Source organism: Acipenser ruthenus, chromosome 3 (genome assembly GCF_902713425.1).
Source record: "Acipenser ruthenus chromosome 3, fAciRut3.2 maternal haplotype, whole genome shotgun sequence".
In the NCBI taxonomy this organism is placed as follows: Eukaryota; Metazoa; Chordata; class Actinopteri; order Acipenseriformes; family Acipenseridae; genus Acipenser; species Acipenser ruthenus.
This window is the reverse complement of record NC_081191.1, coordinates 106509236-106536193: the sequence shown is the minus strand read 5'-3', so window position 1 is coordinate 106536193 and position 26958 is coordinate 106509236. Positions and strand designations below refer to the sequence as shown.

At 41.1% G+C, this 26958-nt stretch overlaps 1 protein-coding gene and 1 long non-coding RNA gene across 3 annotated transcripts in view; one reads left to right on the top strand and one right to left on the bottom strand.

Moving 5' to 3' along the window:
• The window catches only part of LOC117969757 (uncharacterized), a 61016-nt gene extending 54956 nt beyond the window's left edge, over positions 1-6060 (top strand). For both annotated transcript variants that reach the window (XM_059020729.1, XM_059020724.1), the window contains exons 10-23: positions 319-472; positions 696-904; positions 1029-1146; positions 1815-2017; positions 2280-2397; positions 2880-3049; positions 3375-3472; positions 3741-3862; positions 3978-4025; positions 4183-4366; positions 4861-4978; positions 5239-5326; positions 5436-5534; positions 5926-6060. In XM_059020729.1, the coding sequence (XP_058876712.1) occupies positions 319-472; positions 696-904; positions 1029-1146; positions 1815-2017; positions 2280-2397; positions 2880-3049; positions 3375-3472; positions 3741-3862; positions 3978-4025; positions 4183-4366; positions 4861-4978; positions 5239-5326; positions 5436-5534; positions 5926-6041 (1845 nt within the window). In that variant the 3' untranslated portion in view covers positions 6042-6060. The remainder of the gene's footprint in view (positions 1-318; positions 473-695; positions 905-1028; positions 1147-1814; positions 2018-2279; positions 2398-2879; positions 3050-3374; positions 3473-3740; positions 3863-3977; positions 4026-4182; positions 4367-4860; positions 4979-5238; positions 5327-5435; positions 5535-5925) is intronic.
• Positions 6061-21577: 15517 nt separating this feature from the next.
• LOC131730645 (uncharacterized) lies at positions 21578-23461 on the bottom strand. The gene is made up of 4 exons (XR_009324178.1): positions 23383-23461; positions 22432-22463; positions 22245-22336; positions 21578-21629 (listed from the first exon to the last, which is right to left on the bottom strand). It is a non-coding gene; the product is annotated as an uncharacterized LOC131730645 (long non-coding RNA).
• Positions 23462-26958: the final 3497 nt, after the last annotated feature.

Genomic DNA, 26958 nt, shown 5'->3' with positions numbered 1-26958 from the left:
CTGACAACCAGGCAGGTTCTGGATGTGTTGCAGACTCTATATACCCCTAGATTGTGTGCCCTTGGTGTTTCTCTAGATGAGCACTTTGACAGTCCACCTGCTTCCGATATCCCAGACACCTGGGAAATGCTCCCGTGGCCGAGTGAAGTTTTAACTGACCAGGATTTACTCGGGTTTTAATCTACATGTTGGGAGCTGTGACTTGCATAGTGTGTACTGGCCAAATTAACCTTCCCTTCCAGCCTTGATTCTGCATGCTTTTTTAATGGAGTCCACCTCCTGCTTCAGTCTCGTGACCATGCCCTTCTGTCTCTTCAGAGTCGTGTCATAAATAACCAGTACAACCGGATCTACGCCATTGACCTGTACCTTGAGCACCAGTGGGCAGATGACCTGTGGGAAGCGACCCAGCACCGTTCCTTCAAGCCAGTCCGCACCCCCTCTATTGCTGAGACCCCCTTTGTCGTCAACAGTGAGTACGCTGCCTGCTTTCCAGCATGGAATTAATGGCCTTGCTCTGGTGCCAATGTGTAATGCAGCCTAAAGCATGATGTCCCTTTTTTAGGCCTGCTTTGGTTCTTGCCCCTGGGAGGGACAGTGGGGGATGTCCTGGACTAAAACACTAGCCCTGGCTTTAAATCTGTAATGCAAATCCTTCTCCATCTTGTTAACCTCCTAAATGCCTGCGTTCGTAGATACCATCCCAGCAGAAAAGGTCTTCACAGTGACCCTTGGCATCTTCAACCCTGATGTTGAGCTGAAGAACTTCACCATCAATGGGGTTCCTCTGACCCTTCCTGAGGCCATCAACCAAGGCATTGTGCTAACTGAGGTCCAGCACCCCAATGGCACCAAGTCTTTTGTCCTGAAGGTCCCCTTCACCCACCCACTCATCCCACAAAAGGTAGAGATGAAAGCATGCCTATATGTTGATGGATCGAAAAGCTTAAGACCCAAGCTGTACCGGTCTATTCTCCAGTAACAGTCAGCAACTGTACTGCTTTACACCATTTGTTGTTCTCTGGCAGTATATTGGCAATGGTGTGAGGGAGTTCACCTTGAATATCAACTACACCTTGAACATCATCCCTGAGAATGCGCCTTATTTCCACCCTGCAACCATTGTGTGTCAGATTAAGGATGTCGGTGAGTATTAAGGCTGGGAAGTGTCCCTGAGCACTGACTAGACCAGGGGTGTCAAACTCGGTTCCTGGCGGGCTACAGTGTGTTCTGGCTTTCGTTCCCCTTGAGCTCTCAATTACTTAATGGGTCTAATTATTTGATTTAACTGGACACATTCAACACTTCTCTTCAGGCCTCAATGTGTTGGGTAGTGTACCTTGAATCCAGTGCATTTCTAAAACCATCAACTGTAAGAGACCTTAATGTTTGAGTCAAAATCAACAAATTAGATCAATTGTTAATTGAGAGCTTTGTTGGCATGAAGACCCTCTGGCTGGACCAAGTCTCTCAACCTAAGGATTGGTGCACTGGTTGTGTGCCCACCCAGGGAATTCCCTCATGAAGGTGTCTGTCTCCACGTTTTTCAGTTGAGCTAGCTTGAAAGCCTCCAGAAAATGTTTGCTGCTAGCATGTGGTTGCCTTTTTTCTTGGGGATTTGCATACACCTCCCACACTAACAGCCATGCACCCCTATTGGCGCTTGCTGTTTTGAGAGAAATGATGTTAATGCACTGCTGCCCAAAGAAGACTGTCTGTCTGAACTGTTGACGCTTGACTGCATTACTGAAGGTGTGGCTGGCTTTTCTATTGGCATACACTTCAGGCTCTTGACTGTTCTCTTGCCTCCCCAGTACTTCCTGTGATCAAGGGCTCTTGTACTGAAAAGAGCCTAGTCTTTGAAGTGACGCGTGGGAACATGGACCACCTCTGGGCCGTGTACATTGGGAAACACCAGCTTACCTCTGGGCTGGCGGCTCAACGGGGCTACATCCTCACCAACCAGACCAAGTTTATTCTAGAGGTGCCGCTCTTCAGTATCGGCTGCATCTATGAGGTACACATTTCTGGGGGCCATTAGGAATGTACTTGGCAGAGCCTCCCTAGAGGCTCAACTGGGTGTTTTGTAGGATTACTTTCTCGAGTTCTGGGTTTGAGACTTTTTCCTTTGTTTAGGTGTGTGTGAGCAAACCTGAGCCTTGTAAATCTGTAGTTCTCCCTGCATGACTAGGTTGGAAAGCCTGCCCCTCTGTTGGTGTGCCATCAAACTGGGATGGTTTTAAGGGTTTTTCCAGTGTCGCTTGTCTCCCTCTTTCCAGGATATCTCTCTCCGAGGCCTCTTTGTTCGAGTAGAACTGACCCTAATTGATATTAGGACACTCGCGGCAGTGCTATCCGCTGTACAGCGCTGTCAATTTCCTGCCAAGCAGCTGCTAGGTAAGTAGCTCCCCAAAGTGGGCTTGACTTTGTCTTGGTGCTCTACACCTCCCTGCTTCCATGCCTTGCCATTTTCTACACGTGTTGACTAAACAATCTCTAACATATGCTTTAGCCATATACCCGACTCCTCCTTCTCCAGTGCTATAGAGAATATTCCACTGATTTACATATTGCTTAATCCGTAATGCCATTTGCCCAACTTCTAAATGGTCTACCTGGCCTCTTGGTCTGCGGTCATGTTTCTACCCATATTGGTGAAGGCATCTACCAGTAAACCTGCACCACGGCATGATCCTTTAGTATTCGGCAGGCTTTGTTTGACCTGAAGCAATTAATTCTACAGGGTCCCACAGGACATTTGGCCATAGCTGTAGGTATTGTCTCAAGGCCACTTGGTACACGATTTGGTGTGGCAATCTTGAACTGGTTCATGCAGCAAGTTCTCATGGAATGCTTCAACTTCACCCCATTCTCTTCAGTGTGTATGCCTAATGGTGTGATGACAGTGGTGGCTGTGACCATGGAGCCCATACCAGTAGTGGAACCCAGCAAGACCACCCTGCTGGATAAGACCTGCAAACCCAAAGAGTTTGACTCAACCAGGGCTCTCTTCACCTTCACTGTCAACACGTGTGGGACCAGGAGCAAGGTGGGTTTCCTGCATGGTGCTGTAGACTCGTGCAATAGCCCTTCATACAGGTCTTGTATTGGTGGACTGTACAAGATGCAATACATATCCCTAAAAGTGCTGTGGACTAGCCTGGCATGTCTGCCCTCGTAAACACTACTCCAAGATTGCTTCCCCTTGAACTGCTTTTAATTGCATATTTGACAAACCCAAGTGGCAACTCCTGTTGGTGTGTCTTTTTAAAATTTGCTATTGGAATACAGATTTTTTCAAATGGGGCTGCTATTCTAATTTAGTATTGGGTGGGGGCGCTTTGTACTAATGGCTTGATATGGCAATGTTTCAGATTGTGGAGAACTACCTGATCTATGAGAATGAGGTGGTGTATACCAGAGCGCTGTTCCCAGCCAATGCTCCAGTCATAACCAGGGACTCTGAATACAGGTGAGCATGAGGAGTCCTGCACTTCTAGAAGGCCTGAAATGGGCACTGCTAACTACACTGGCACCTCTCGATGCTGACTTTTTAGACTTGGGGGCACGCTGTCCAATAGATAACGGTATACTTCCTGTGAAGATTTACCTCTGAAGGAACCATTTAATAAATTGGAAATGGTGTACAGTAATGTGTTTCAACTGCATTTTAAAGACCTTGGTAGTCTTATCAAATACTACTCCAATGAAGTGGTTTCTGTGCAACGTGTTTCCCGTAGGCTGACCATCCGTTGCCGCTACCCCCTCAACGACACCATGAAATTGCTAGCTGAAAGGAAGGCTGTCCCTGCCCCCTACTCTGGATCCCTGGAGTTCTATCCTTACAGCTCTGAGCAGAGAGGTATGGCTTCTAGTGCCTAGTTTTAACTTGCCCAGTCCCGGGACAGTGTTGGTCAACTTTTATCCTGACTACCAGTATCCACCTACTACTATGACTCCATTTCTTGATTTCCCAGGCCCCAAAGCTAGAGACGTTCTGAATCTGAAGGCCCGTCTAGCAAGAGGTTGGTACCTGGTACACCCTTCATACCCACCTACCTTTAATGGCCAGGTTCTGTAGTCTTTCATCCATAACCCACCAGGAATGGTGTTTATACACGTAAAGCGCTTTAAAAGCATAGCAGTGATGGGTGCTCCGTCAACATTTCTCCTTCCTGCCAGATGTGACCTTCTCCAGGTTCTATCAGGAGTTCCCAGTGTCCAAGTCTGGGCTGGAGCCCTTGTTCCTGGAGGTTGTGCTCCTCCACCACCAGAACCTGGCTGACCACCTCATCCTGCGGGACTGCTGGGCCACAGAGACCCCTGAACTGGACGCCACCCCTCAATGGGACCTGGTCACTGACGGGTAAGGGGGTGGGGGTGACGAGAGTAAGCAGGCAGATGGTATTGAGCTGGAGTTTCATTGTCATTTATGCTAGCTTTTAAAATGTGTGCTTGGTAGAGGTCTAAACTTTACTTGCTACTCTTACTATGCTGTAGACTTGCAGTAACTTGCATTGCATGATAACCTGGATGCATAGATGGGTATGACTTGTAATCTTGTCGGCGTGACCTGGCAAAGGCCTTTTTCAGCATTGCAATGGGCTTTGGTTTCATGTACTTCTGAAATGAGTTGCATTTGCCTTGATTGGTGTTCACCTACATATGGTAGAAAACACACCATGACAGTTTCCCTCTGGTGGGAACTGCATGTATAATACACTAGGAAGTCTTTTCTGGAGGCTTCCAAATGTGCTAGGATGCAGTAGTTTCCTAAAATGAATACCTCTGTCCTGTACTTCATGCCACGAAAACCAGTGTGCGATTGCCTCCAATGTTGTCATCTCCTCCTTTCTGCAGCTGTCTGGTCAGTGGTGACTCCTACAAGACCCGGTTCCACCCAGTGTCTGCCAGCCCTCTCACCAAGAGGCTTGAGGTCCAGGCTCAGTCTGTTGCAAACCATGCCCTGTGGCAACAGGTTGGTAACTTTTCAGTGAGCTCAACCCGAACCTTTTGATCTGCATTCTCGCCCTCGGGTTAATGCATGTCCATCTACTCCATGTCAAACGATAGTTTAAACCTCCATCCAGACCCTGAAGTGGCTCCCTAGTTAAACTGGTGTGGAATGACTCCAAGGTCAGAAATGGGCAGTCCTGCTCTAGAAATGGCTTTCTATTGGCTGGCTGTGTATTTGACTGAACTAGGGCTCTAACACTGTCTGACCTTTGTGTTTTGTAGATGTACTTCCACTGTCTAGCTCTTGTTTGTGCTTCTGGGAAGGCAGGTGTCTGCAATCAGACCTGTATCGCTGGAGACAAGAGATCAGGTAGGCAGGGTGTAGGACCTCTCCTGCAGTGGATGATACCCATTTGTATGCTCTATCGACTCCCAATTGCTCCTTTTTGGATCCAACTCTTTTGGGGTATGTCTTCCAGCCCGCAGTGTTGAGCTGGCTGACTCTGTCAAAGGCTATATTTCTGCTGGACCGGTCCAAATTGCACCCGAGGGGGAAGTTGCCAGTGTTCAAGCAGCCGGTAAGCAGTAAAGCACCAAGACACTAATCCCCTGCCTGCCCTGTAATTGCGTTCCTTTGCATGGTGACGGAGAAGGTTAGGAAACTGCTGCCATTTTGGCTCCTGCATGATAAGCTTTGTGTATTACACCAAAGGGGAATCTGGAGCCAATATGGCACCTGCAGGGGCTGTGGTTTTTCTAGACCTCCTTCTGTTGCAAGTTTTAGCCAAACAAATGCTTGTCCCAGGCACGCTACATAATGTAACCAGTAGCTGTGCTTTCAAACTAAGCCCTCCAGGCTAACTAGCTCTGCCTCTTGTACCCAACACTTGCATCTCTTCCCCCAGTGCACACATTGGGTATTGTGTAGCTTCCTCAGGGTCCTAATGCTTGCCATTGTCTGCTTTTCAGGTGTGGCGACTCCTCTGGTCCCCTATATTCTAGTCTTGGGAGTTGCAGTGGGAGTCCTTCTACTTGCTGTTGTAGTGTTTGCTGCCAAAGCTATGCGATGTTGGGTTTCTATTTAATAAAAATCTTTGCCTGAAATTGTCTCGTGCCGTTTAGCTTTCACATTTTCATCTATCAATGGGTCTGAATTAACTGGGTATTGGATGGCTAAAATGATGCCTGCAGCCTTATTCAGCTAACATTTGAATGTCCTTTTTCAGTAGCTTGCTTTACCATGAGAGGATTCTGCTGTTGGCTCACTAAATGATGCTTTTAAAACTTTTGGTTTTCAGCCATGAAATGAAGAGGGTTTGCAGTAAAACTTGTGTGACTCTCAAGCATGGGTTGAGGGTGACGAGATCTCTAACAATCAACTAGACCTTTTTTACATGCCTGTACACCTTTTGCCCTTTTGAAGGGAACGGTATCAAAGAATGATTTGGTCCAGTTTCTACCACAGTGTTCATAGGCAAGCCACATTTTTACAGTTTATAAATTGAATATGTTTTTATTCACCCTCCCCTCGCAATCGGTACCAACATGTACTCCTAGGAGGAAACATTGCCTTCCTAGTTAGTGGAGGGGTAAGTTGTAACCTGTTTTTAGAGCTAGCACTGCTGTTGTGCAAATAGGATTCAATTCCATGAAAATCCCCTAGAGCAGTGCTTCTCAACCCTGGTCCTGGGCACCCACTGTCCTGGTGTGTCTTGTTCCGACTGAGCTCTCAAGTACTTGAATGAGAAATTTGCCTTTTTTTTTTAAATTGATTAACTTAACTGTTGGAGAAATCAAGTTCTGTTTTATATCATTTTATATTTAATTTTAATCTCCAACTCATTTTAAAAGTAAAAAGCTTGGTTCCATGAAGGGTAAGTAATTGAGAGCTCGGTTGGAACAAAAACAACCAGGGTTGAGAACCACTGCCCTAGAGAAGGAGGGGAGGAAAGCCAATGTGTATTGGGAACCTGCTACTAAGACTGCTGTAATGGTTAAGTATTAGTTCAAATCCAGCCATGGGCTGTGTATTTTATACATCAATTGCACATTTAATTATACCTTGGATTGTGCAGCTCTACCATTAGATGACACTGAAGAGCATGTGTCATCTGCTCCGTGAACCACCTTGTAAATCAGTGGCTCAAGGCTGATTTCCAGGTGTTCACTTTTCCTATCGCTGATTAGTGGATTCTGACTCCAGTGATATACACACATATCCTGGGACTGTTTATGTACTTTGCATAGTGTAAAAGTTGTGCTTTTGCTCATCTGTGTATAATTGTGAGTTGCACAAATCAATTGATTCCACGTTCTCATGTGTAACCCTCACACACACACACCCACACACACCAATTATGAGCAGGTATAGGGGACATTTTCTAAGTGCAACTTTAACTGAACCACCATCTTTAAAAACAGTGTATCCAAACCTCTTCCTGCCTCTGCGTTCTCAAACTTCTATACGCATGTGTTTAGGTGCTTACTGCTTTGCAAAGAACAGTTTCTTGGAATCTTCAGGAGCACAACAGTGCTCATAAACTCGGTTGTTGGGTAATGCCAGAGAGATACCGCAGACGCAGGTAGGTTCAAAAGCTTTTTATTACAATTGGGCAAATACCACCCAACAGAGTGGTTTCAGTAGCATTCGGACCTTCCCAGCAATCGATCGCTTGAACTAAACTTTGGAGGGAACAGAATAATTAAATAAAGCAGTAATGAACAGCAATACAGAAGAATTATACTGGCCCCTGGAGTTTGAGGATACCAGTGAATTGCTGCTTTGGAAAATGGTTCTTTCTTAAATGTACAAGTCAACAACACAATCTGCTCACTTGCAGCTTTTCTTGTCATTGAAAGGGGAGATTGAGCTACAGCCTCCCCTTTACGCTATGCGTTACTTGTGAAAAGAGGATCGATATTGTAAAACGTTTTTGTACTATTTTGCATGTTCCTCATAACATTATTATTAGCTTACCTATACTTACTTGACCACATAATGAGCCCAACTTTGAAATAAAGAATACGCATTGTTACCTAACCTGCATGTGTAACTGACTTTTGTGAATCGACTATTCTAAAAGGTTACAGCAGAAGATGTCATCTTCTGCAGGGTGAAGGTGAGCTGGCAAGTCTTGTAAAGACTTTAGCCCAGTGAGTGTTTCCTCTGAGTAAGCAGGAAGTCCAGAGCCTGGCTTTTCAATTTGCAAAGGGCAAAGGCATATTCTCAGAAAGCAAAAAGGCGGCAGGATTCTATTAGTTTCAGGATTTCATGAACTGTAATCCTTCCCTCAACATCTGAAAACCTGAACCATGTCACGAAATACGCGTGGTCAGATTTCTTTACGTACTCTTATGAACTGCTCACCATACACTCTTATCTCAGGGGAGACGTTAGGAGGACAGAGATGTTATTACTCCTAGTGGGATATAGTTTGTGCTCTGGACCCGCAGTATATCCAGATGACTAATATAGAACTCAAGAAATTGACAGACTCATGTATTTAAAGTTTTTTACGAATCGGAGTATGATCAGTACTCGCTCGGTTTATTAACGGTTAAATATTGGATAGAGTAGCTACAGGCTACGTCGTATACCCAGCTGAAAGACACACTGGGCAGTCCAGTGTCTTAACAGATATCAACGTTAACACTTTAATACATGTATATATGTGTTAATCAAGGCCGACAAGCAGGCCAAGAACATGTCACCTAAAGTACCCAATGGTCTATTTCAGCACATTCAACAAAACTCTCTCTTATTTCTAAAACATAGCGTGAGTCCCTTATGGTAATACATGTGAGATAAATAATAATAATAATTGCTTAATGCTTACCCTTTAATATAAATCGTAAAAGGATATGGCTGTCTTCACCAGGCAAATGAAACTGAATTCAATCAGCTCAATTGTGTAGGTTTGCAAAAGATGGACCACCTTGCCCTGTCTGGGATGAGTGTGGTACTCCATTGAAATTACTCTGGAGTTTTATAGGTTTTTCGTCTCATTGGAATACATGGGACGCCTCAATTAAATCCAATCATTACGCAGGTGGGACAGTTCTTATCCATTTTACAAATAATAGTTTTCAAAAGATCCGGACTAACTTTTCAGAATTAATAGGTGTCATGGACTTCAATAAATTCAAAACTTCACATTTGTTTCAACTCTTATGATCTCATTTCTTTGCTTTCCTCCGAGCCCCTCCTTTATCTGAAACGTTAAGTGAACCAAGGTTCCCAGGATCTTGGTTTATAATATAATATAAAAACACTACTGCATGCAAAACACTAATTTTATATGTGTTATATATGAGAGATGTTCTTAATATGTGACATCATCTTCTAAGTGATTATATTATGCTAAATTAAAGGTATGTGTTTCTTTTAACTTCATATTGTTTCATCATTTTGTTAATGAGTCAGTTTTGATTCCATACACCATTGTCTAACAGAGTATTTGACAAAAGTTTGTCTCATACAATATTCAAGTCATTTAGTTTCACTAAGTTTAAGTGGTAATAGTTTTCATTACAATTATTTATCCACTAAGAGATGCACTGACCAGGCTCTGACCTGTACCTCTCTGGGAATATGTTACTGCTAGCAGTTTCCACAGTCTCTTGTTTTTTTCCAAGGTCAGAGTCTGTGCAAAGCACTTTATTAGATATATGACCTGTCCATTAAGCCATGATTTGTGCATATTAGTTCAAGACATTTACTTATCAGTACTAAACCACTAACTCCATAAACCTTCACACTCCCTCTCTATGAGGCGTGCAGCTCTGCTGAAGTGGAACCCAAGGACATTCCTTCTTTCTAGATAAGAAGAGAGGCCCTGGTTTCACTGTAGCAGTTTCAAATCACCACATTATAAGGAATCCATCTAACATCATTAGACAATAGTATAGTGGATTAATAACAAGGTACATTATAGTATATTATTACAAACTTAACACAAAAACATAACACAACACCTTTTAACTTCTATACTTCAATGGATATCATAATGTCTAGAAGTCTTATTGTTCAAAGGAAAGAAGAATAAACTTGTACCATTTTCCCATTTAAGTAAATCGAATACTGCTCCAGGTTTTAATCTTCTTATCACTACAGCAAAGTCGTGAACAAGCAATAATACTTGTCAGTTTTAAATAATATGTTTTCTCATTATAGCAAATACTTAAAACATATTATTAATCTTATGAAATAACTGTTATGAACTATAAACAGTTTCAATTAGCACTGAACCTGTTTCATTATAAGATAATCTTTCAATTAATTTACCTCTGTTTATCAATTGCTATAATATTATTTTTGTGAATCCCTTTTAGGATTTAAATCCAAATATATGCCAGTATAACTGCATTCAACTAGGCGTGACCCTTTGTTCATAAAAAATCCAGCAGAGACAGGATTTTTTTCTCAAGACCTCTGGCTTGTTAGTTAATCTTTTGGTCACAAAGAGTCTCTTCTTATCTTGTGTTTTTAGGACATAAATGTGTAGATTAACGTTCACTTTTAGCCGGAATGGTGCTTTTTATCAAGCGTCATGCTTTATGAAGATAAGATATACTTGTGGTAAATCGTTCATTATATATATTTTCTTAGGGATTCTCAGACCACTAAGTACTTAATTGAATACATGTGTACTTCCAAACAAGAGAGGACTGACCTATTTCATGGAGCAAGAGAGCCACCTACTAGTGGTACAAGGATACTCTTTCTTTATCCTTCCTAATATCTTTGACACTTCATTTTATAATACATTCCATATTTGAAATTGCCTAGTACATATTCAGCATATCCATATGTTCTCAGCAGGATTCAGCTTCTGTACCAGGTTTCGCTCTTAGTTGTTTCCACAAGAAGTCCCTTGATCCAATGTTTCTCCATCACAGGTGTGGATTTCCATGGCCTGACTTCATTCCTATAAGATACTTGGACACGTTTAGCTGTAAATATTATTTCTATATATTTCCTTTTGTTCGCACAGAGTCACTTTGCGAGGTACGCCTTCCATCCAGAACACTGAAGGAGGCCAAAACTCACTGTTATTCATATTTTCTGGTATCCAATTACTGTTCTGCCTCACATCATCAGTTGGTAGACACAATACAACTGAATCTGATTCAATTGATGAACCAACAGCTGTAGCTACTGAGATCCTCCATGCAAAAGGTGTCATTGTTTTACTGACCAGCCTAGCTGATTCAGCGTCACTTGCGACAACCACTATCAGCTGCACGGGCGGCTGGATTAAATCCAGTGGTCGTAAAAAAGTGGTTTATGGAGTATGAAAGCCTGTTGTCCAAGCTTGGCATTGAAAATCGTCCTTCACACATCTGGAATTGTGATGAAACAGGGCTCCAAGATGACTTTGTGTCAATAAAAGTTGTCGGAGATGTTAGACAACCAAGCTTTGGGAAAGGGGAAACAACCACAGTACTTGTTTCCTTCAATGCAGTGGGCAGTTATGGTCCACTCATGATCATTTTTAAAAAATGATAACAAAGCCTACAAGCAACAAAATACATTGTTATTAATAATAATAATAATAATAATAATACATACAGGTAGTGAACAAAAAGATGGAAACACCTGGGTAAATGAGGGACACCAAGATGAGGAGACCTCAGTGACTTTGAAAGAGGGGTGATTGTTGGGGCGCGTTTGGCAGGCGCTTCAATGACCAAGACAGCTCAACTTGCTGATGTTTCACGAGCAATGGTGTCTCAGGTGATGTCGACATGGAACTCCGAAGGAAAGACATCATCAGCAAAGGGCAACAGTGGGTGGAAGCGCATACTCCAGGATCGTGATATCCATGCATTAATTCGAAGTGCAAGGCAAAACAGATGAGCAACTGCAGATCAATTGACTGCAAATTTCAACCTGGGGTGCGAGCAGCCAGTTTCTTCAACAACGGTCTGCCGAGAACTCCACAGAGCGGATACATAAGAACGTAAGAAAGTTTACAAACGAGAGGAGGCCATTCAGCCCATCTTGCTCGTTTGGTTGTTAGTAGCTTATTGATCCCAGAATCTCATCAAGCAGCTTCTTGAAGGATCCCAGGGTGTCAGCTTCAACAACATTCCTGGGGAGTTGGTTCCAGACCCTCACAATTCTCTGTGTAAAAAAGTGCCTCCTATTTTCTGTTCTGAATGCCCCTTTATCTAATCTCCATTTGTGACCCCTGGTCCTCGTTTCTTTTTTCAGGTCAAAAAAGTCCCCTGGGTCGACATTGTCTATACCTTTTAGGATTTTGAAAGTTTGAATCAGCTCGCCGCGTAGTCTTCTTTGTTCAAGACTGAATATATTCAATTCTTTTAGCCTGTCTGCATATGACATGCCTTTTAAACCTGGGATAATTCTGGTTGCTCTTCTTTGCACTCTTTCTAGAGCAGCAATATCCTTTTTGTAACGCGGTGACCAGAACTGAACACAATATTCTAGGTGAGGTCTTACTAATGCATTGTAAACTTTTAACATTACTTCCCTTGATTTAAATTCAACACTTCTCACAATATATCGGGGCACCTTGTTGGCCTTTTTTATAGCTTCCCCACATTGTCTAGATGAAGACATTTCTGAGTCAACATAAACTCCTAGTTCTTTATCATAGTTCCCTTCTTCAATTTCAGTATCTCCCATATGATATTTATAATTCACATTTGTATTGCCTGTATGCAATACTTTACACTTTTCTCTGTTAAATGTCATTTGCCATGTGTCTGCCCTGTTCTGAATGCTGTCTAGATCATTTTGAATGACCTTTGCTGCTGCAACACTTAATAGGGCGTTATTGCCCAACGCCCTATTAAGTGATTTTACATTGGTGTTTCCATTTTTTGTTCACTACCTGTATATTGAATTCTGATATTTTTGTGATAAATCTGAAATGGTGTGCATAATGGTGTGCATCAGAAAGTTTGTAAGCAACTGTGGCAAATTGGTTGATTGTGTACGGGCGCAGGAGTGATGCAGTAGATCTCCGGCCCCAGTGGGCAACCTTGCCTCCTCTTCATGGAGGTCAAGGTTGGCCCCCAGCGGGGGTGGAGCTGCTACCCCGGCCCCTTTGCCATACCAGCAACGGGACAGACAAATAACCAATGTTCCCTCCTTCCCTCCTATCTGTTTTAGATGTAACCAAGCAATGGAGGGTGACGTGGCGACGTGCAATTGGACATCTGAAGCGGGTAAGAATTATTGCAGATTATGGCTAGAGTAGGGCTCCCCAAGGAAATCCTGACTAATCATGGAACTAACTTTCTGTCTAACACGTTACAGCAAGTTTATAAAATACTAAAAATACATCCCATCAGGAAATCTCTTTGTCATACACAGACGGATGGTTTGGTGGAACGTTTCAATCAGACCTTAAAGCAGATGCTGAGACGATTGGTGAACCAAGAGCAAAAGCATTGGGCATCACTTCTCCCCTACTTCCTTTTTGCAGTGAGAGAGGTGCCGCAGAGTTCGGCAGGGTTTTCCCCCTTTGAGCGCTTGTACGGCTGACAGCCTCGCGGAACCCTCGATCTGTTGAGGGAGGGGTGGGAGGAGCACAAAGGCTCGTCCAAAAATGTAGTGCAGCATGTGCTTCTACTGAGAGATTGCCTGGATTTGGTCGGTCGTTTGGTCCAGGACAACCTCAAATCGGCTCAGCACCGGCAACAGCTGCATTACAAGAAAAATGCACAAATTCGAACCTTTCGACCAGCAGACAAAGTAATGCTGCTGCTTCCCTCCTCAGAATCGAAATGATGTGCTAAATGGCAGGGGCCATATGAAGTGATTCGGGCTGTAGGAAAGGTGAGGATGATTTAGGCCCTGGTCTAGAGACCTCTAGCACAAAAGACATTTCGATGGGGGAACAGTTACTCCCTGATCAGCAATGAGAGCTGCGTAGGTTAATTGAGGAGTTCAATGATGTTTTTTCTGACGTGCCCGGTAGAACTAACCTTATTGAATATACCATTATCTCTCCCCCAGGTGTCATGGCGATGCTCGAACTTGGGGTGATTGAGCGCTCCAGGAGCGAGTGGTGCAGTCCAATTGTGATAGTGGTCAAAAAGGACGGCACCAACCGCTTCTGCGTTGATTTCCGTATGATAAACGCTATTGCCAAGTTCGATGTGTACCCCATGCCTTGGGTCGACGAGCTTCTAGATAGACTGGGAACTGCTAGGTTTATCTCCACTCTGGACCTGGAAAAGAAAACTGGACTAATTTTTTAGTGCAATTGGAAGATCATTCTAAGATTGCTGCTCTGTGAGAAAGAGTACCCAGTCTAGATTTATTCTATCGAAAACCCATAGCTGTTTATTTATTGGTAATTATTTGTAGAAATACTAGTTTCATTCAAATACGAACTTTCGACAAGTATTTAGGTACATCCCAAAAGGGGTTGCCATTGCATTTGTTTAATGTATTTTAGTATGTCGAAATGTATTATTTGTGTAAACCCACCTGTTATACTCGTATTCACAGCCCATCTTGTTTGATTCGGCGAGATGGTGCTACATTTCAAAATTTTACAAATGAAACATACTACAGAATCTCTGCTGGTAGTCTTACATTCTAAGTGTATGTTTTTACAGTATAGTGCAATGACTGGGGTCGCTATATCTGAACTTAACCCTTTGAGTAGTACGAAAGTACCGGTACATTCGCTGCTCTCTGGTCCCCAAGGAGTACGAACCTGCCGGTACGTTCTGCAACTCTTAACTTGAATTACTGAGCCTACAAAGCTCCTGATCGCATAATGTTGTAACACTAGGTTTCTGTAACACCTTTTATTGGTCTCTTGCACCCTCTGCCAGATATTGACTGAATTACATATAATTATCCCAGTCACAAAAATGTCAACAGTGTTTGTAAACTGGAGAAAATCAGTGAGAAAGAAGTATTAGTAATAATACTGAATTCAGATTCGGATTTAAATTCAAATACTCACAATTCTTCGACTGAATCGGATGTCAGCGAGTGTGTCAGTGAAGACATAAGCGAAGAATATTTACCATCAACATCAAATGACAGCAAAGAGGCGACGCCAAGCTCTGTGCGTTGCTCCATGCTTCAAGGAGTATCATATGCTGAAGCATTAGACACTCTCACTCCCTCCACCCCCACAACCTGTTTACCTGGATATGATTTATTCATCTCTCTCTCTCTCTCTCTCTCTCTCTCTCTCTCTCTCTCTCTCTCTCTCTCTCTCTCTCTCTCTCTCTCTCTCGCCCTTTTTTTTGTTAGGACGTGTTGTTGTGGTTGTTCCACCCCGTTGGTTTTTGTTTATTGCCTACAGGTTATTTTTTAGTCAAAAACTTTCCCTGTGACTAAATAATAAAATATATTTATTTGTTTTATTTATTTATGGTAAAAATGATGTGGATGTATTTCATTAGTGTTCACTACATACATACAAACATATAGCTTTCAGCTTGTTTGTAAGCTGTACTCGTAATAATCAAGCGCATGCAGAAGACAGAAAAAAAAACCTCACTCCCATAGGACCGGCAGTGCATTTTAGAACTCACTACTCAACAGTGGCGTGCCGTCAGGACCTTCAAGGTATTCTCTGCTGACCAGACAGTGCCAAGTAAACCGTCAGTCAAATGACATTACGTTGCCTCACTCACTTGCGTACAGTGTGCTTGCTTATACTATGAAACATACTACTCTAATTATTATATATGTTCATTTGTCTGATGCCTTTATCCAAGATGACTTACAGGGTTTACTAGAGTTTTTTTTAAGAGTCTAGGGGTTTCCTGAAGGGGATGTGATCAGCCAATAAGAGATCTGCATTTCCCCCGCATAAGTCTAAAACAACGACCAAATGCTAGAAAAAAAACAGTTGAGGGTATTCTCCGTTTCAATTGAAGGTCTTGAGTGAGTTTAACCAATAGGCGAGAATGTCCTCTTTTTTTTTTTTTTTTTTTTTTTTTAGACAGGCGACCAATCAGGAGTGAGCAGAGGTGGGTCATAAATCTCCCAGGGCAGAGGTTCCCAAACTGTGGTACGCGAGACGTGTTTAGGGGGGTACGCGTGACAAATTGTGTAATGGCGAACATTTTTGTTTTGTTTTGTTTTGTTGGTTTTTTTTGCATTTTCATAAGATTTGTCATACTCACACAAAACTTTAAAACGCATTGGAAATTCATTTTAATTTCTGCCGTGAAATGGAGAAACAAACAGAGCCATGCAAGACAATCTCGCAGCAGCGGGACACTTGGGATCAACGCTGTGGTGTGCTCGTTTATTGCAAACCTCCAAGAGGTAACAATGAGAACAAGGATACACAGGGACAGTGACGTACAGAACTCTCACCACCAATAACTGTATGTTTTTAGTTTTTTATTAATTACATTTTTTTTTTGGTGCTTATGAGCTATTTTCGATTTTTATGTAAATCATTTTTTCAGAGCTTTCGATTTTTATGTACTGTATGAAATTATTGTTTTCTGTTACTATACTTTACAAAATGCTTGTTTTTTTCTGTCACAAAGTAGTAACTGTACAGTACCACACTTTGTACCTTCTTTGCTTTGTTGTCTTCCACAACGAAATCCCTGTGGTCACGGACACATTCTTCTGGGTTTTTTGTGTTTAGGCATTTTTTTTACATTTCGCCACAATTTGCAATTCTGTTTTAAATCCTACGTATCTTAACTGTAATATAGCTTTAAATCCCGCGAACAAGCCTCCAGTCGAGAAAGTATTCAGAACTAATCAATACAAGTTAGGGAAAGGTAGTTTGTTTTGTTTTTTTATGTATTAGGTTTTTGAGTTATGAGAATTGAGTATATTCCCAGTGTTTTTCTGTTGTTCATTATACACTTTTTTTTTTTTTTTTTTTTGTATCAGGGGTGTTTTATCGGTTAAACCCTAAAATCAGACGCGTAATTATATTATTAAAGTCATTTATATTGTAAGTATATTATTGTGTATGTGTATAAATCTGTGTATTATGAAAGCATATATTAAAAACAACATGAAAATATAAATCTGTATGCTAGGGGTACGCAGACAGTTGATAGGTTTGGAACGGGGTACGCGGCAATCAAAAGTTTGGGAACCTCTGTCCCGGGGTATTCTCTGCCTCACTTGAAGGGCCTGCTTTTGCAACCAATGGGAAAGTCAAAGCTCTGACAGCTGACCAATCATTAGTGAGCAACCCCAAAACATGAATATTCCTTGGTTAGCACTGCAGTTAGGAGGATAGCTGGGTTTGCACGATATTGCTTATAAATATACATTGATAAATACAAATACCTTTACAACATCTAATTATTTCAAATTTTATTTTACACTAAAATAAAAATAATTGAAAAAACGGAGACATCATAGTCGATTTGGTTACGAATTATTTTTCAAGGAGAACTTTCTCTGAAAAATTGGAGGGGGGGTCGACGACTCTGCTACCCCAGTCCATTTTTTTTTTTTTTATATAATTTAGTCGTTGCCAATTAGTTTTTATTATTTTCTCCCCAATTTGAAATGCCCAATTATTTTTTAGGCTCAGCTCACCGCTACCACCCCTGCGCTGTCTCGGGAGGGGCGAAGATGAACACACGCTGTCCTCCGAAGCGTGAGCCGTCAGCCGCCCGCTTCTTTTACACACTGCGAACTCACTGTGCAGCCGCCTCAGAGCTACAGCGTCGGAGAACAACGCAGCGCTGGGCAGCTTACAGGCAAGCCCACAGGCGCCCGGCCAGACTACAGGGGTCGCTGCTGCTATCACATTATACTGCATCACAGCAGACCTTCTGACCAAAGGATCATTCCCATTAGCGATGCTTTTGTGACACTCAGTTGTAGTTATTAGATTCAAAAGAGTTACAATCAGATTGGATACTATTAATTTAGTATTACTACCCTTAACTCAAGTGCATCACCTGTGCTTTATTTAAAATATTTAACATAAGTTTTTTACACTCTCCTTTCCAAATATATACATTATAACTTCATAGTCCTATGAAGATTTGTCAAAAAAAGATTCATACATTATGTGGTTGCTACTGTACCTAGCAGGAAGTGCTGTCCACAAGGAAATGTTTATAGAACCAGAATATTAAACAACTCAAAAAAACAAATCGGGCTGTGACCCACTCCGTCATGACTCAATATTGATTATCACCAGCACCCAACATGATTTACTCAGAGGCTCTTGTGGTTTCATCCTCTACCTATTGGTGGGTAACAGGTATGTTATAATGTCTGTCGTCCTCTGTCAGGAGGGTGATCTTGTGCCAGTCCCTTCCACATACATCAGTGAAACTAACTTCAAATTCCTCTGTGCCATACTTGTACAGTCTGAAGGTTTGCATTTGCAGCTGTAATGTGTATCCAAGAAGAAACATCTCAATCTGTAACAACAAAAAAAGCCAGATCCTATTCGTAACTTTAAACATTACATTAACAGATTTAAACATTGACATGTTTTTCAAGGAGTTTTTTTGTACTTTATAAAGACAGTGATTTGGGTGGGCGGGGGCGGGATGGAAATGGGTACAGTCCACCTGTCTCTAAGCTGCAAGGGTTAATGCTCTATACTGAGATTTCAATTGAAAGGGCTGGAAACTTTTTCATGATTTCATCGTAATAAAGTACACAAATAGCCGTGCATTTCAAACAAGTGGAAGCAGTTTCCAATTTCACTGATGTTACCTTTCCAGGGATTGTGTAAACACTAGAGCCAGGTTTTAACTAAGCACATTCTAAACAGGTCCTATCATGTTTACATCGACAGAATGCAAAACAACTACTGTACGCCAAGTCACTCAATCACTTTGGAACTGTGAATAGATTTTCTGCTTTATTTCAAGGCTTAGTTTACCTGCTCAAGGCCACCAGAGTCACCAATGGTGTTCAGGTGATTTAGCATGAAGCTAAAAGGGTCTAAAGATGTGTCCCTTGAGAAAAGGATTGCACAGAAATTGGGGACATCTTGCCCGTGTCTCATGCCCTCAAACATCTCAATGGCCAGGTAGAGCATGAGGAATTTCACTGCCTCGTACATCTTGTACTCGCTTGATTCATCCATGAACAGGAGCTTGCAGGCCTTTTCACGTGGAAAGATTAAACATTACAACAATCCCATGAAAACTCAGGGGAAACCCAGCTACTTACAGGTTGTAACCCTTTCTTTGGATCTGAATCCCCCTTACAGGAAAATGTCCAACTTACAGAATTTTTAAATGGGTGTTATTTCCCACTGTGACAGAGATCGAATGAGTCTTAGTGTTAGATCTCCCTCTCGACCTGTGAGAGCACGGTATACGAGGAACAGAGTACCCTTAATGAAATGGCACGACAATTTATTCCGTAGGGTAGATGGAAGTCGGTCAGTTCGGAAGGGGGCGGAGCCATGGCACCCGAGCTCAGTGACCCAGACGGTAAGCGGCGTGGCATCCGAGGACTGGAGGAGCGGATGCGCTCGTTAACCTCGGGGTCATGGGCGAGGGTATAAATAGGGGGCATGGCTTGAGTGATCTGTTCCTTTGCATATGGTTAAGTTAAATAACCGAGAAGGAGCCCGTACCGTGAATAAGCCGTGAGTGTTCTGTGTCTGTGTATTAACACTGTGTGTCTTGTGTGTTATTTGTCACAGAAGATTACTGAGCACGATCCGGAGCTGCAGCCGCAGGCCAGCGAAAAACCCGGACTTCACCACTCACCTTTCACTACCAACTGTCTTTGTGTTTGCACATTTTAGCACTTGAATCACGCACTGTCTTTTGTGTTCGTGTTTAGTGTGGGTGTCGGAACGGGACTTTGGGGTTGCGGGTCAAACCCGCGGGATTATAAATTAGAAGTGATACACGCCGCTGTATCACTTCCAGCACTATTATTATTTACAGGTTTTGCCTTGAGGCTCTGGACATTTACTAAAATAAATAAACACCCTTGCACCTGTACCAACGTCTGTCTGTGTAATTATTCTGCACTGCACTCACCTGCACGTCATTACCACTTTGCCACACCACTAATACAAAACAAAGCTGTATTTAGTAATATATTATATATAGTTAAAATGGTAAAATAAAACAAAAAACACACAACAATGCATGCATTGACTTCAACTTGCTGAAATGCAAATATGCTGATAAGACAAGAACACTTCTACAGTATGCATGTGCATTTCTGTGGAAGTGTCCAAAGCTGCAGCAACATGTGACTCTATCTACAATGTAGTGTACATTTTACAAATAAAGTGCCTTAATTATCACAACTTATTATTATTATTAGTTTATTTAGCAGACGCCTTTATCCAAGGCGACTTACAGAGACTAGGGTGTGTGAACTATGCATCAGCTGCAGAGTCACTTACAATTACGTCTCACCCGAAAGACGGAGCACAAGGAGGTTAAGTGACTTGCTCAGGGTCACACAATGAGTCAGTGGCTGAGGTGGGATTTGAACCGGGGACCTTCAGGTTACAAGCCCGTTTCTTTAACCACTGGACCACACAGCCTCCCACAACTGCATAGGAAGTGTGAAGTTACTTGCTACACTTTAAGTGACTGTTTAGAACAACCGCTCAGTGTTTCTCAAACTGGTTTCTCTGGGGGAATTTCTCTTGAGGAAACATTGAAAAAGTCGGAGTGTGTTAAACATATCACGTCTGTGTATGCACATGAATGGAGAATGCCACTTGCCCTGCACTGAGAAAAGTGTTTCTATAAGACCCCTGCTAAGTCTGGTCTGAACTAAGAGGTAAATTGTTTATCCCTCTATGACTGCATTATCAAACAAAATAAAGACTGATAGACTGATACCCTATTCACACTACCTACAGTACTGGACATAACTTCAATTCAAAATGTAAGGATTGTGCATTGTTTGACATAAAATGGACAAACCTTTTAGGATTTGTCACAAAATAAACAATTATTTGTAGATTTAACCATTTACTTCTAAAACAACAACAATGGTGATAGAGGGCTTGGTGACTGCCATGTCTTCCAGACCAGGGATTCTCAAACTGGGGCCTGGGGATCAGCAAACATTACCCAGGGGGTTCCCGCAAGATTCTGGAAACTGCTACTTTTGTACAAGAATATACAAATGCTCTTTCACTGTAGTCGTGAAAGACCAGCCTTGGGATTTTATGCAGAATCTACTGTACATAATACACAGACTTGAATTTTGTCAATTTCTTGGCTTTATTCTACAGTGATCTGACTGTTGTGGTGGTGAGAGAGGCTTCTCAGGGAGCTACACAGCACCAATAAAACATGAGAAAAGAAAAAAAGTTATCCTCTAGAACACTACAGTAAAAAAAGGAATACTTCATGCTATCTACATTTTCATTAATGTCTCAGAAAATAATTCCAAAAACTAAAGTTTGGTTGTAGTTGAAAAATGACATTAGTTCGTAAGACCAGGACAAAAAAAAAATCAAACGAGAAACTGCTGTCCAAAATTATTCAAAACACATATGACAGTTATAAAAACAGGTATGAATTAAAAAAAAATATATAGGAATATGAATATGCACCAATGTACAGCCACCTTTCTTTAAAAAGGTACCTTTGTGATATCCTGCTCTTTCATCCAGGATGGAAAGGGTATGCCATTGCTGAGCACCTGAAACAGTGTCGCTCTCAATGCACAGTAGTTGTCTCCACGAAATGTACCTGATATTATGTACCCTGTAGATTTCTCCATAGGCCTGAAAACAGATCATGGAGACCACAATGATAAACAAATGGCCATGCATCTAAAGCTGTATTAGAGGTTTTCAATACAACAACAAGAAGTTGAAGGAAATTCCCCAATGAAAATGTCATGAATTACATTAACATGCATACTAACTGCTATACTAAGATTACTTCCAAGCACATCTGAGAAAATGCTCAAATGTTTGGTGGGTTCTTGTATTTATCATCGACTCCCTCAGATACATTTATGGTAACAACACTGCACCCATTCGCCCATACTGACAACCTGATTCCAGTTTGGAATACAGGTGGTGGGTACTAAAGCCAGGTTGATATTGGACTATTTTTTACTGTGGAAACTTAGGTTGACATCCCTGATAATTGACAAGAGACACGACTCATCTGAAGGATGTTCGTTACATTGTACTTGTTAAATAAACAAACTCCCGCATGAACGTTCATAGAGTGCTGTGTTTGTATTACTGAAGATGCCTGTAGACAACTAACTCACTCGGTTAATTGGCCATCCACATTCATGGAATAACAACAGTGAACTTTTAGATAGTCATGTATTTAATGGGTTATAATTGAGTAGCATGGGGAGGATTCTGTAGGATTGTTTATACCTTCCTTATTTGATCAGCATGAGGTGTCATTCCTTTCCATTCCAGTTCACAGTATTCTAGTAGGTCCATTGCTGGGGTTACACTGAGACTTTCTGACACCAGAGGAGAGAAAAAACACTAAAGTGCTACACAGCATCAATGCAGACACAGATATACAATTCTGAATCATACATGAAAGAATTCTTACTTTTGGTCATCCCTGGGAAACATCCTTTGTAACTGAAATGAAAGAGGAAAGGCTAAGTCAGTATATCCCCATACTTTAAATTGTGGTGAGCAAAGATGTTCTGGGACTTGGGTGGTTCGGGATAACACATTTCCTGGAGGTTCAGGTCCCTGGCTTACTGTAAGATATGCTGTGAAGTGTCTTGTTTGGTTGTAAATCATTGTGTGTTTCCTGCCCTTGGTGTCTATTGTTTGTAATGTTTTTTAATAGGATATGAACTATAGAAAGTACAGTGCCAACATGATAAAAGCAATCCCAGTAAATATTCCCAATTATGCACAAACAGCCATCAAAACCCAAAAGGTCTATAAAAGGAATTTTGTTTTTTTAATGATGTCACTACAAGGTTTTGTTTTTATTCCTATATAATCCAGGATCTAAGAGGAATGGTCATGAAGTGGAATGTTGCAAGTAATAAAACACTGCTGTACATGTTCCGTTTTTAATTTACTGCACTGAAATACCAGTGTTGTCTGTGACACAGCTCCTGAGTGCCTTCTGACAGATCCTAGTAGCACACACATAAGACATGGAATTAAATCAAAAGGAAACTTGTTGTGTATTGATGATGTTGTCTGGCTATGCCTTAAGATAAGGATCTACTGTAACATGGGGAATACATTATGAATATAAAATAAAGGTTTTAAATATTAATTAAATGGAATAAAGCGTTTCCTCATTTGCCCTTTGTCTACACAATTATCGAGTGAAAATAAATAACAAGTGGACAGTCTGATTTAATTTAGAAACTCAAACTAATCAAACTAACTAAAACCACTCATATGGTATTTTATACACGATCATTTTGATTTCATTTCCTGGTTTCCATAGAAATGTGTTATCTCTGCAGTGAATTGTGCGTTTGTGTCCTGGGCAAGATTTAACCTGTAACTAAACTCCACAAATAAATACCTCTCCCAGTATGCACAGCGGTAGATGATTCAGTAAAAGAGATATTCCAAAAACCAGGCAGGATATTCAAAAACCAGTGTTATTGCATTGAAATCGTGGTATAGTAACGAGAGCTTTGGTAGCAATGCTTTAGTGTTAATTAAATGAATCTGTTAATGCTTTGAAATTGAGTCGATGAGGTTGTTAGTTAACTTATTTCTCGTTAAAAAGCTTAATTGTCGCAGGCCAAATACATCACGTCCTGTCTCAACGACTAAATAAGGGGAACTCGTTAATCAAAATGCATGCTAACGAGATCAAGAAAAATGAATGGAAGCATAATTTATGGAAACTACCAGCGAGACGGCTTTCTGACCAGCAGCAGCCAAATGGAAATGAAATAAAAAAATAATGTGAATATCTATTTTTTGTATAATTTGTAAACTTCATTTAAAATTGTGCATTGTGTCATGCAGAATGTACATTTATTTAGATAACTTCACATATAAAATGCTGATTTACGATTACCTGGCATGTGGGTAAAAATCGGAGGGCACGGATTTAAAAAAAAAAGAAAAAAACTTTTTGTATTTATTTTTTGTGGGGGTGGGGGTAAGCCATCTATCTATATTGGTTGGAATTTATTTTCTTATGCTGACATCTACTTTTGTATGTATTTTAGTATGTACGATTGTAGGCTATAAATACATATATTTGAAGTGTCATTTGTGTTTGTAGTTGTTAGTTATTGTACATGTCTACCATGTGTGTAACACTTCATTGTACATTTATTAAGCTTTTAAAATTAGGACCGAACACCCAAACCCAGTACATGTATTTACAGTTAATTGTTTGGTGAATTCCTCTAATCACGCATATTCTCATTACATTACAAATACGTTACGCAAAATCCATGTCAATGATCTCGATCACATTAGGTATTCCATGCATGTCCATGGCGATATCTTTTGAAAGCAAACCCCATATTGCACTTTTTAGCTATTAGCTGGGGGCAGTTCAAATCCTAACCAGAAGGGCGCTCTAACCCACTGTGGATCTTTGCATATCAGACAGTGAAATTCGGTCAAGCCCTTCAGATAACACCAAAAAAGTCTACACGAAACGATTCATTCTCACCGAGGTGCATTTATTTATTTTACTAGTGTAATAAATGACGCAAACTTCGATTAATCGATTGCTATGACGTTTTGGAAAATGTGTGTGAAAATAACCTGTCTGAAGTCTAGACGCCCTGATAATAAGTGCAAATAACTATACCTTGTTTTCTTATTACATTTTTCATATTTAATTTATTTAAGTTTTCTTTTGTCGAACATTTCAACAACTGCTGGTGATTTGTTGACCAGTCGGGAGTTGGCAATTGGAACATACATTTAGTGATTTTTTTTTTTTTTTTTTTTTTTTTTTTTTTTACTAGATACAACATTGGTATTTAAAACCCAAGCAATATTGAATCAAGAATTACAGCCTCTTGAACCACCATGAAAACAACCACGCAACCAGTTTCGACCGCCAGCCATTGCTGAAAAGTCCAACAAGGATCCTACGTCGAATCAAATAAAATAAATGGAGGCTGTGTGGTCCAGTGGTTAAAGAAAAGGGCTTGTAACCGGGAGGTTCTCGATTCAAATCCCACCTCAGCCACCGACTCATTGTGTGACCCTAAGCAAGTCACTTAACCTCCTTGTGCTCCGTCTTTCGGGTGAGACGTAATTGTAAGTGACTCTGCAGCTGATGCATAGTTCACACACCCTAGTCTCTATAAGTCGCCTTGGATAAAGGCATCTGCTAAATAAATATAGCCTAATATCACTACTTATTTCGACGTTCTTTATAACTGTTAATCTATTTTAGTTAAAAATCTAGTATTATTTAAAATAGAACAAATGTACACCGAAACACAGATAGGTTTCTGATACGTATTGTTATATTTGAAAATAAATATTTTTAAATATGCACAATTGATTTTATTGGACTGTTTTCAGTAAAATATAAAATAAAATAACCCATATATATATGCATATTATTGAATAGACTTCAGGCGCCCCCTGTCCCCTAATTTGTGAACTGCAATATATTCTTTACCAATAGATTTATTGTACATCTTCCCACACCATTCAATTGTTGTTATTGTGTTATGAATGTATTAAAATTGAATAGTTTTGCGTGCGAAACAATTATACTTACCTGTGTAAATGTGCTATAGTCCAAGTAACGGGAGAAGAATGCTGAGTCGACAAACAAACAAAAAAAAGTTGTTAAATGAAGACCCGGGAATGGATGTTTTTTCATTGCCGACCTGATAGATTTTGTTTCTTGCTATTTAAGTTGTGATTTGAGGATAAAGCAGTTCAAAAATAATATCACAGTAACTGCTATTCAGAATACACAACAGCCGGAACAATTATCGGTACCTGTAGGCTACTCCTCAATACGAGCAAATAACAATACGCTGTGCTAGCTCTGCTGGCTGTGTTTCAGTGTGCAAGAGACTCTACACAGCTGAGAATATGTCAAATCGCTGGAAAGCATGCAAAGGTCATAAAAAGACTCTCTTATTCCGTTACAACCACCACGTATGTGCCAAGGCAGTCTTGTTTTCAAACCGTGTAAACAAACATACAGCAGTTATTTCCAACTATATGGCGACCACGTGTTTGTGTCAAATTCACTATAAATGTATCGAAAAGGTAATAATGTATAGAAAAGGTAATATCGGTAATACTCTATCAATCGTATTGTGCCTGCCTCCTTTTCATTCCTTATGTAATTCTTTCACAGTCAGGGATGGGCAGTATTGAAAATACATGTAATTGAAACACGTATTTTCATTGCATTTGTATTTTTGTAATGTGTAATGCAAATGCTAATGTATAAGTCTTTTGTATTGAAAAATATACATGCCTGAGTATTTTGTAATTTCAAAATACTCAAAAATGACATTGCTGCTATGCCATCCGGAGCTAAGTTCAGTTCAGGATTTCCGATGCAAACAAACATTTTGCTGTGAGAACACAACAACATAGAGTTTTGTAAACAACGTTTTCTATACAAAAATATGTATTTTTGTTTTTCTGAAAGGGAGTGTTTTGAACGTATGCTCGTTACACTCAGTGTGGTAGCAACATGTATTCAAAACACTAGTCTTTTATGCCGTGGAGTGTTTTGGGCGTCCTATGTTGTAGAGTTATTATGTAAACTACGCCACCTTGTGGCTTATTGTTCTACCACATTACGCTATGCATGCTAGTTACTGTTTACCCGATCCGTATGAAGCCACTCCCTGGGGATAGGACTGGCCGCTGCAGGCTGGGTACCTGTGTACAGAGGGTTGGCCTCGCTCTTATCTGGTGGATGTAGAGGGTAACCTTTACCACCGTAATCGCGTGGATCTGCGAGTTGCAGAACAACCAGTTGCACAAGGCTATGGACTGCCTGCTCACGACCCAACGGAGGTGCTCACAAACCCCAGTATTGCTAGACCAAGTAAGGAAAGGGGAGAGTATGCAGCTGTTGTTCCAGAGGGCTACGAGGATGAGAACTTCAAGCAAGTTAGCACACCGGTTGGTGTTTCAG